This window comes from Corvus cornix, chromosome 1A (genome assembly GCF_000738735.6).
Source record: "Corvus cornix cornix isolate S_Up_H32 chromosome 1A, ASM73873v5, whole genome shotgun sequence".
Lineage (NCBI taxonomy): Eukaryota > Metazoa > Chordata > Aves > Passeriformes > Corvidae > Corvus > Corvus cornix.
The window spans coordinates 8624389-8635608 of record NC_047057.1 but is presented as its reverse complement, the minus strand read 5'-3'; the positions used below and the strand labels follow the sequence as shown (position 1 = coordinate 8635608).

The window sequence follows — 11220 nt, the reverse complement described above, 5'->3', positions numbered from 1 at the left end:
AGTGAACATTGATTAACTCACAAAGAGGAGAGTTTAGAAAATCCCAATGATAATCTAATTCTTCCAAATATCTGGCATTTTTGCTGGCTAAAAGAACAATTTTATACTCTCATTGGCACCTAGGTAGGTCTACCTGCAGTTCTGTTTCTTGTTATTTAGATAAGCACTCTAGGTTTATCTGAGGAGGCGCTGCTTACCATATGAAAACGTTTCAATTTGTCTGTTAGCAGCAGCTTGGTAACACTTCCAGCATTCATGTTTGTAAATGTTCAAACTCTTGGAAGGTTTCATTCAACAATGATAAGAGTGAAAAGGGAGGGGAGGGAAAAGAAATCAACAGTACTATTGAAATTCAGGTCCAGAAAGAGGGTATCATGCCCAAATCTTAAGAGTGTGACGGTAGAAGGGGGTGGGGGGGCGGGGGACGTGGAACAAAAAAAACAAGCAAAAAAACCCCAACTGCTTTTAGAAATTTAACTTGGAAATTAGCAAGAAAAAGTAACTGTGGATCCCTACTAGAGTAGAATTTTTATCAAATAATGTGTTCCATAAATTTCCACCTGATCAGATATCAGGACCTGGAATAAGATTAAAACCCATGAATCTAGGATATAAACTCAGGTGATTCCCAAGGCTGCTGGTGTATCCTGAAGACCTGTCTTGCCTTGCCTTTGTACATAACAATGTTTCTAAGCAATGGAGACAGAGCGTGGTTAACTAGTGGAAGAAAAAGCTTTGAAAAGACAAGCTTCTTGAGAAAGGTTACTTCTGTCTAAAGCCAGGACTTGCTCCATTTAGTTTCAGGTACCCGAGAGTGAAAGTCTTCTTTCCTACAACCATTTTACAACCAACTACAGACTGACATTGCAAAATTTTAATTGAGCTGGAGAATCAGAATCCTCAAACTAAATCTTGTATCTATTTGACAAGAATTTTCTAACTTTCAAACATTTTGAATCATCAAAAGCCCACAATTGTTTTAAAGCCTTCAAATCAGACCCAACAAACAAAATAATTTAGTTCTCCCTCACAGAATGTTTTTCTTTGTGCTGCTGTGTTTCCCCTCACTTTGGTCTTGATTCATGGAACTTATCTCTATTCATTTACATATTACAGCCAAATCAAAGCTTACTTTGGAGTAAGCAGAGATTTAACAAAAAGACCAATAGTGTAGTTCTTCAATTCCATAACTACAAACACCAATTAAGAAGGCGTCACCTCAATACCGAAGGCATGCCTTTTCCCTATTCATCAGTATAAATAACTTCAAAGACAAATGCAGTAATAATGCAACTCAAAGATAGCTAGATCTTTTCGTATCTACAGACAACATAGGGAAGATAGCCCAGTGGCTAATTTTTTTTTTTGGTCAATAGAACAATGACACTAAAAATACATATTTCTTCTGGAAAATACACTATAAATATACTTCAAAAGTGTGAAATTCATCAAGACTTCTTAGCATTTCTTATCAAAATGCAGCTTTTTTTTTTTTTATTGCTATCTACTGTGACCAACTTATTGAGCTGGGGGAATAAAAAAAAAAACAACAAACGCCATCAAGCACCTGTATTAGATGGTCATATATTCAGTTGGTCATCTAATCCTTTCAGATATAGAATAACTCCTCAGGAAGTGAACACTGGCACAGTTACAGAATCATTTGATGAAGCTAGAACAAATGGAACTTGCTTACAAATTGACTGTGTTTGTTTCAGATAAATTTCCCAACCATTAATTTTCTGAAGACAGGCAATTAAAATAGGATAGAAAAATTTCCATAGATCCTAAACATCTCACTGGAACCCCAAGAATAAAATGTTCATTAAAGAAAAAAAAAAATTAAAAAACCTAGAAGGTACATTTGAATTAGTTCACTCTAGATGCTCTAAATCTAAATGTTTATATTAAAATTCACAAGATTTAAAAGCTCAAAGCCTACAGAAGTTCTAGAATGTACAGCATTGATTTTAAGATGGTAAAGGTCCAAGTATGTTAACTGGCACATATATTACTTACTATTAAAAATTCTGTATTTGCAAAAATTGTTACCTCAGGATACCATCAATCATGAGGAATTCGTATACTTTACGGTTACTTTGGGTGCAGGAATGAGAGCATTTAGAATAGGAAATAATTATTAGACTTTAATGTTATAATGGGAATCACAAAGTAAAAATCCAGTTAACATGTTAAAAACTAACAGACACTCCAATAAGGACACTGCCAAAATCCAAAGCTATATGAACTGAAAGCCTGAATTCCTCTTTTGATCACACTCTGTTGCTTAGCATTTGGACTGGGAAAAAAAAGAAAAAAAAAAAAACTAATACCAGTTTTAGTCTGGAAGAGGGCGATCCTTAATCCTTAGAAGAATCTTACTCCAAAGGTTTTGTTTGGATCAGGTTCTTGATAATTACCCCTAACATTCTTGGCAGATCTCAACAGTAAAGGAAACAGCAAGAGGAGAAAATAAAGGCACAAACCAAGAGACAAGACAAGTAGTAACTTCATTACAGTGGGACAGGCACGAAGATACTATGATGGGAACTGCTATAATAGTCAAAGTTGACATTCTGACGTAAGGTAAAAGGCTGTCATTCACAAATTTAGAGTCCCTTTACTTTAAATAGAGGGTGGAAGAGAGAGAAGAGAGAGGTATGCTAACAAGATCAAAGTAGCTTCTCATATAAATATTTTTGTAGGAAAGCAGCCATTTATAAATGCAGAGGTATTCACATTGCAATGAGTTCAGCCTATTCTAAAGACTTCCATGAACATTTATCTTTATTTTTTCATGCAAATGTTCCAGTAAAAAGTAAGTTTCAAACTACTTGTGTCTTTGTTCATAGACTGTTATATAAAAGGGAATTTTGAGCTTAGTTTCCCGGAACTAAAGAATATTTCTTTTCCTCATTAACACCTATAGAAGCTGTGCAGAGACCTGAATTGAATGGAAAATTTTATTTTACACACAGTGCTAATGCTTGATCAATAATTAAGCAAGACATAAAATAGAAAGATTTGACTTCCAGTTTTAAAAAATGGAGACCATCATCTCAGGTATAATCTCAGTGACTCCACTAATTTGCCCAAGAATTAATTTAGTCCCACCCTCCTTGCCTCTCTTCTAGAATTCACTTATATAAACCTTAAATTATATAAACTGAATATGCGTTTATGTGGGGTGAGGTCAATGCACCGTGAAACAGTCAGTCGAGGAGGTTCCCTTCTGCTTCCTCCTTCAAGACAAACAACACACCCAGCCCCGGAGCCGGAGAGCAACAGAGGCGCTGGCCTTGGATGACGGGCTGGGGCGGGGGGTTTCGGGACCGCGGACAGCGACACGGAGCCGGGCAGGGCTGGCGGCTCACGGCCGGGGACAGCGACACGGAGCCGGGCAGGGCTGGCGGCTCACGGCCGGGGACAGCGACACGGAGCCGGGGAGCGCCGGTGCTTCAGCACCACAGACAGGGGCAGCCCTGAGGAGCGGGGAGCGGGCTTGTTGCACGTCGGGCTGTGAATTCGCTGAGGGGCAGGGAATGAACGGGGAAGGAAACTACCCCAGCCTTCGGAGAGGCACAATGAGGTAAAGCCATGACTATCCAGAACACTGAATGCCGTAGCAATCAATTTAATCTACAATTTGGCCTCTCGCCTTCCAAATGAAAAAGGAAAAAAAATAAAGAAAAAAAAACGAGAAGAAAAATAAGGGTGAAAAAATAGACTGAAACAGACCTCCTCAATCCATGACTATTTAATGAAGCCAAATGATAGTTGTAGAGGTTCAGAATTGGCAGAGTAACGGCCAGCAAATGTGTTATGCCCAAAAGCTTTGGAAGATTCAGCAAGATTCTCTCTCTCCATACGCTTGCAGAACCCATCCGCCCCGGGGAGAGCTTCCCTGGCTACTACCAGAGCTGTGGGGCATCCAGCCCCGTAAACCACACAGCCACACACAGAAAACCAGAACGGTGTCTGCACATCTCTCTCCGCCCCGACACAGAAACTGCCCGTGCTCCAGATCAGTGCAAGGGAGGAAAAGAGGGCGCAGCCCACGGAACCGGGGACCGCCGTTATTATCAGACCACTGTAGTGGGGAAAGCCAGAGGGTGCAGGCTCCGTCCTGGTGCCCGAGCCCGTGCAGCAACCCCTTCCCTCCCTCTGCCAGCAAAATGGAACGCCGGCTCCGGGTGCAGCGGGCCCAGATCGTATTGCGACTCGCCCCCCGCCCCACCGCGAGGAGACGGAGAAGGGGGAAGGGAGGAGCGGGAGAAGGGAGATTTTCCGTGCATGCCTTTGCATGGGAGGCGGCTCCGCGCCGGCGAGGTTCCCTCTGGGCAGCCCCTGCGCCCTTGACATGACAGCGGCGATCTGCCTCCTCTCCTCCTCGCTCAGCTGGCTCAGGTCCGCCTCCACCCCAGCCGGGACCAGGCTCTGCAAGGGGGCCGCGGGGCCGCCGCCATCCCCGGCTGCCGCCGCCCCTTCGGGGAAGGCGCCCATCCCTTCGCCTCCTTCCAGGCTCGCCTCGTTGCCCATGGCCGCCGCGGCTCGCCGCCTCTCCCTTCGGGCGCAGACCGGGCTGGGGGGCGGCTGGCAGCCCCGCTCCCCCGCGGGCGCTCAGGGCTCCGCGGCCACCACCACGGCCCCGCGCGGCGGCAGCGCCGGGGCCGGGCTGGGGCTCGCTGGCTGCCGCCGCGGCTGCCGGGGGAGTGCGGCGGTACCGCCCGCCGCGCTCCGCCGCCCCGCGCAGCGCAGCGCATGCTCCGGGCGGGCGGCTCCCCCCGCGCTCCTGGCCCGCCCCGCGCCCCGGCCTTTAAAGGCACCGCCGCCCCCGCCCCGCGCACCCGCCGCATCTTCAGGGACCGAACGGGGACCCGCTGCCACCCCCGCGGGTGCTGCCTCCCCTTCTCCTCTCCTCTGTGTACGAGGACGTGCTCGCCAGCAGTTAAAGCTTGAAGGAGCCTCGCTCGCCCAAAGCAAGAAGTAAGAGGGACTGAAAGACACGCCTGGAGGACACCCGCCCAAGCTACCCGTTCAGAGTAGAATCAATCAAGGATCTCAGGTTGCTCCATGTCCTGAACAGCAGAGTTTTGAATGTCCCTATAGACGGAGATTTTACAGGTTCTCTGGGTCTGTGTTTCTGTACTGGACTACTATCATGATGACTAACTCCCGCCATGTCAGTGTCATTCCAGGACCGGTGAGCCTCAAACTGGACACTGTACTCCTAATGCAGTTTCACAACTGCTGAATATATTGAGAAGAATTACCTTCTCCAACCTTCTGGCCACACTTGAGGTAGCAGAGCTCAGTTTGCCTCTGGCATTCTTCATCACAACCACGTACTGCTGAAATGCATGTCACCTGGATGTTTGCTGCAAAGCTGCTTTTGTGACAACCCATCCTGATGCATGGAGTTACTCCTTCCCAGATATAAGACCCTGCACTTGCCGTTCTTCAAGACTTTCATGCCAGCCCATTCTCCCACCTGTCAGTGGCCCTGCTCTTCAGTCTATCTACTATTCTCCAGCCTGAGATTTGCTGAGGGTGTATTCCATGCCTTTGCTCACATCAGTAGCAGAGACGTTACATATCATTAGTCAGAAAGATACAAATAGTAACACGCCAGAAGTTGGACGTGATGCAAATAACCACAACCGGTTTGAGCCTGATAGTTCAGTCTATTTTTCATTCACTGTACAGGTCTCTCTGATTCGGCTATAAGGACGCTATAGTTGATCATGCTAAAAGCCTGATGGAGTAATTTACATGCTGTCTGTTTTTAATAACCTTTTTGTCCTGTGTCTGCTTGGACATGGCTTCTAAAGGGACTTGCTTTTCCAGGAAGAGTACTAGCCACATTAGTCAAACTGCTTGGTAGTTCTCTTGTGGATCTCCTTTTTGAGGATGGGTACAGTGCTTGCTTTTTTTCTGGTCATTAGGGACCTTTCCCAGTGACTTTCTGAAGATGACTGACTTTGTAGTAGCATCAACTGCCTCATCACCCTTTGATCTATCCCATTTAGTGCCATAAGCTTCTGTATATCCAACTGGTTTAAGTGCTCTCTGTCTTACTTTCCTACAGCTCATGCTTTCACTCAGAGACCCAGAAGACTAGAGGACAAACCTAATCCCTAAAAGCCATGGCAAAGAGCCACTAAGTGCCGTGGTGTTTGCCACTAGTTTTCCTGTTTCATTGATCAGAGCCAAGTTTTTACCAAATCCTTTATAGAGATCTTACTAAATTGTGGCTGCATTTTGCATATTCAAATGTGTTTATTGAGCAACTAGATCTTCACAAATATCATTTGTTTTAGCAATGAGGATGTGACAGCATTTGGTACACTTGCTTGTCTCCCTCTTTAGCTCCATTAGTACTTTGCTTCAGACACAGCTGTATGCAGATGAGCTCCCAAAATGACCTACATAAGGATACTGTACAAATATTTCTAGTGCTCTTGCATTATAGCAATCAGAGATGATTTTTCCAGTACTGGTTCACAGTAAATGATGAAACTAGTAGCAGTTGGGTGTTCCTACTTTTCTCTTGAGTGACTACAAGTTACACATCAAAAGAACAGCTTGGAAGAGAACATGACAAAGCACAGAGGGAAAACTCTCTGAGTAGTATGACATGAGTGTAAGTGGCTGCCTCTTCACAGGGTGTTCTAGGTAAAGACATCAGAAGGGCCTGTGGAAAAGGCAACACACAACACACTCACACCTGAAGGAAGGTGGATTCCCTTGGCATGTGAAAGACACAAAGTCCAGTTAAGGGTGTTAGAAGGAAGCAAATACACATCCCCACATCATTTTGCAAAAGTGAACATCATGTACTTAATTATGAATAGGTGTGCAAAGTGCTGCTGCACGGAAGAAGACAAGTGCAAAACAAAGATGGGGAAAGATGGATTTAATCAGTGAAAACATTTGGTTTTCTGATACTAATGTGAGCATTCATGACACTCTTAAATATTGAATATTTTGTGGTGGGTGGTCCTTTAGCTGGGTAGTCTAAAAGTTTATAATGTTCCCAAATGAAAGTTTTCTAAACAAACAACCTCCCTATATTTCTTTATTTAAAGCCAAATAAGTAACTAGTGATTCTGTCTCAGATGGAGAAGTTGTCTTTTGTTTAAAATCAGATGGCATAAGTTGAGTATAGATGCAGACAAAACAAGCAAGATCAAAACACAATAAATTCACTCAATAAAACAATTAAAACTGGGGAAACAGGTGTTCTGTTGATGCTTACTGTTTAAAAGTATATACACTGTTTCTGTTTCATTGTTAACATGTCCTGAGATAGAAGATAGGAGGAAGACATGTAACACCTAAGGAAGTAAGCTGAGCTCAAAAAGACGCAAAGGATGAGAAATGACCTTCAGTAAGAAGTTCATTATTGGCTTCACTGGAGCCAAGGATTTCACCTTAAAAATGATTATGATTTCAAATATCTTAGGGGTTTTTGTGGAAACTGTCTCTTTTCACAGTTCTGTGACATTTACCTTTTCTTATGAAACAGCATGGAATCAATAGTTATCTGTTCCAGGAGTCCTGCTGCAGGCCTGTTTTCCCTACATCCTATCATTTCCACATCTTTCTCTCTATATACTTTACTGTCTGTCCAAAAGTGACAAGAGCGCTCTCATTTTGGTGTTACTGATGTGTTTGGTATTACTGATCACAAACCAATGAAACTCACAAACTAATGAGGCATAAGATTCTGTTGTAGCAAGGAAAGAAGAGTTATCAAATGAATCATCCTATTTCTCAAAAATCGTAATATCTAACTTGCAAGGAGCACCTCATTGGTGCCAGGATAAAAACCCGCATAAAAAAATTCCTTAATCTCTACCACAGAAAAATATGATTAAAACCCTTTCAGAGATAAAAGTCTTTTAAAAAGTGCGTGCAAATGAGAGTTATTTCTGTAAATTTAGAGGCGGAGATACAGAAGCAAGTTGCCTTTTCTTTGATACTAGGTAATATAAAAAAGATAATCATGAATAGCAGCAAATCAAACTACCCTTTGAGGACCTGTTCGCAGTTTTTGTGGAGTTTTCGTTGTGTCCGCTTGAATCCAAAATAGATCAGCACAATCCACAAACATTTATATCTTTTACATTGAGGCCATACATGGCATCTTTATCCCTGAAAAAAAAAAAAAAAAAGGCACAGTATACTTGAAGTGATGTAACTTCATTCAGACTATCAGTAATGCAGTACTTTCATCAGGGCCTGACCAGTTTGATATGCAAACTAGATGCATCAGATCTCCAAAGGAGCCAGTCCAAGTTAGAGCTGAGTATGCAGAAGCAGCACAAGGACACTAGTGCTAGGACTAATTCATCTTTTGCCAGTGCTGAGTCCGATCTGGGGCAAGGGAATCTCAGTTAAGAGTGAATCTGCAGCAATAAAATGAGTGCTTGAAGTTAATTTACTGATTAACAACATTGAAGACATCCAATTTTCTCATCAGCAGGCTACTTAGTATAAATGTGCTCTTTACATTTTAGTTGAGAAAAAGCTATTTAGCGCATAGAAGTTGAAGAAGTAATGCTAAGACTATCAGAAGAAAGGAAGAGGTCAGTAACACCTTGGCGTGAACTAGAAAAATGGAAGAAACTTTTATATTTTAATAATATGCCTGGCACTGTGCCCAGACAAAAGTGAAGGAGGTAGAAGGCGTGTTAATTGTTAGCGATTACCAGAGACTCTACTGATCAGTACCACAAAAGAAGATAGAGGAAGCTAGAAGAGAAGCTAGAATTTGCATAAACATATTTATAAAACTCTACACATTAGTTTTTATATTATAACTTGTACAAATACTTAGCTAAATGTTGCAGTACTCCTATCCCATTTATCCACCTCATTTCAGCGATACAGAGACTGTGGAATTTAAAAGAGATGTCTAAGGTGCATCCAACAGTTCAGTCCATCTCCCCTGTAGAATGAGAAATGCCTTGTAATGATAGCTCTCACCAGCAGGGCTTCTTGTCCCACAGGTTCTAATTCTGTGTCAAAACTGCACTTATCTACATACCAACCAAAATTTGGCTAAATACTGCACAGCAAATGTTCTTAAAGGTCATGACTACTCTCCAGTCTCACCTGAATTACTAGTCACCAAAACAACCAGTAAATGATGATAACAAGGTAGCTTGCAGAGCATTGTGTGTTTTTGCTCTTCTATTCAAATACATATAACTCCTCTCTCTCTGTATATAATCCTCTGTTCCATTACTTTGTAAATGCAGGTTGAGAAACTAGTGGTGAGCCTCCCTGTTTCAAAAATCCTTCAAAACCCACCTACTAAGGAAAAAAAACCCACCAATCTAACCCAAAACTGAATGGAGCATAAAAACTCCCAGGTAAGATAAAACATCCTGGGCAGAATTATTTGCAGTATTCCAGAGTACCTGAATGTCTGGGGTTTTGGGATACCATGCACTCTGATATAATAGCATTAATTTTATAGCATCCTTTTTAAGATTAAACAGATAACTTCTGAGAAGCCTCTGCAGGTATTTAGCCTCATTATCATCAGTCTAAGTGAAACAGGATTAGTATATGCACTTTACCTACTGAATAGCCAGTGCATGGACACCTGGATAAGTTCTTCCAGCAATCTCACAACCACAATTTCTTACTTAAACAAGATCTGGCAACTGACTACAGCACAGCAATGCTGATATGCTCACAGTATGAGCATAATATAGATTAGTCACAATGTTAAACATCTAAAGTTTATTTGCAATCAGTGTTTTCTACTACATAAATGGTGATTTGCATCTTAAAGTGAAGAATGGGGCAAAATAGCCACTAATCTCAAAGGCTGTATCCTTCACAATGTGCAACAGCAATACTGTAGTTCTGTCCTGTTGTTCTCCAGTTGCTTTCTTTAATATGAGTTTATTCACCTGCAGCAGTTGAGTCCAACTAATAGTGGTATAGCCATCACCACAAAGAGTTCAATTTTTATTTGCTTATATGGTGAAAGAGTCATATGTGTAATTACTACAATTCAAGAGCAAACCCGAGGAAAAACGTAGGGAAAGATCTGAGCTATCATTAGCAGCAAGTTCTGATAAATCACATTAAAATAAAGAATTGGGTTTGCACCAGTGAGCATAACAGTGAGACCCTCAGGATCTTTCTCTTAGGATTTTAATTGGTAAGATAAGAATGTTGAAAGTTCTAATTCCCCTAGCAGTTATCTCGTTCATGCCGAGAACACGGTAAGAAAAACTTCATAGCCTAAACAGAGGAAAGTCTCACTAGTGAAATATGTATTTAGATTATATGTTCAGGTCCTGCCTATGCCACAGAGAACAGATTCACCTTAAACATAATGTTACATAATTTTTCCTTCTAAATGAATCCAGGGAGGGAGGTAGGGGGTAGAGGGGAGTGGACATTAAGATTCATTAGGGCTATCAAATATAACTCTTTTGTATTACATGGATTTTAACTAAAATCCCTAAATATTGACCAAGGTTACCATTTCCAAGGATAAGAGATTAAAGTTAAGCACTTGTGTCCTACTGTAGGGGCTCACAAGTGGAATGATAACAGGAAAGCAGAGCACACAGTTCCAGTGGGTACTGCCCGTTGCTCCCCATGTATTGACATGTTGTAGACCATGTTAAATACACATTAACTAGGTTTTCTGGCATGAGCTACCAATTGTCTCCATGATGGAATTAAAAGGAAAAAAATAAAAAAATTATCTTTGATCCTTAGAATGGGCCCTGAATACTCCTTATTTCAGGTAAAGTAAAAACAGTCTTTATCCCAGAAAGTATATCTACTCAGGACTAAGAAAGTTTACCTTTCTCCTCAGATATGTACTTAGAGGCTTTATACTCTTGACACTAGAAATAGCTCCTTGCTTATAATGACACAAAACCAGTCATACATCCCAAAAGCCTCGATTTTCATTTTTGTCCAAAATCAATTTTAGAATCGGTAAGAAGTAGCCTCTGGAGGTCACCTGGACCAACCACTTTCTCAAAACAAGGCCTATATACATTAGGTTGCTCAGAGAAACTTTCAGTCAAATTTAGTATTTCCAAGGACAAAGATTTAACTCTCTCTGGGCAACTCTACGTCTAATCAGAATTTCTTTTGTTGCAACTTGCCTCAATTACCTCTTATCCTTTCATTGTGCACCTTGGGGAGGAGTAAGGCTCTATTTTCTCTATCTCCTCC

General features: G+C 41.9%; 1 protein-coding gene across 9 annotated transcripts in view; it reads right to left on the bottom strand.

Moving 5' to 3' along the window:
* PCLO (piccolo presynaptic cytomatrix protein) overlaps window positions 1-4636 on the bottom strand; it is a 326540-nt gene extending 321904 nt beyond the window's left edge. For 7 of the 9 annotated variants that reach the window (XM_039571460.1, XM_039571461.1, XM_039571465.1 and 4 more), the window contains exon 1: window positions 4298-4635. In XM_039571460.1, the coding sequence (XP_039427394.1) occupies window positions 4298-4539 (242 nt within the window). In that variant the 5' untranslated portion in view covers window positions 4540-4635. Of the gene's footprint in view, window positions 1-4297 lie in introns of all 9 variants that reach the window. The other 2 variants (XM_039571469.1, XM_039571467.1) reach the window with 1 other exon arrangement.
* Window positions 4637-11220: the final 6584 nt, after the last annotated feature.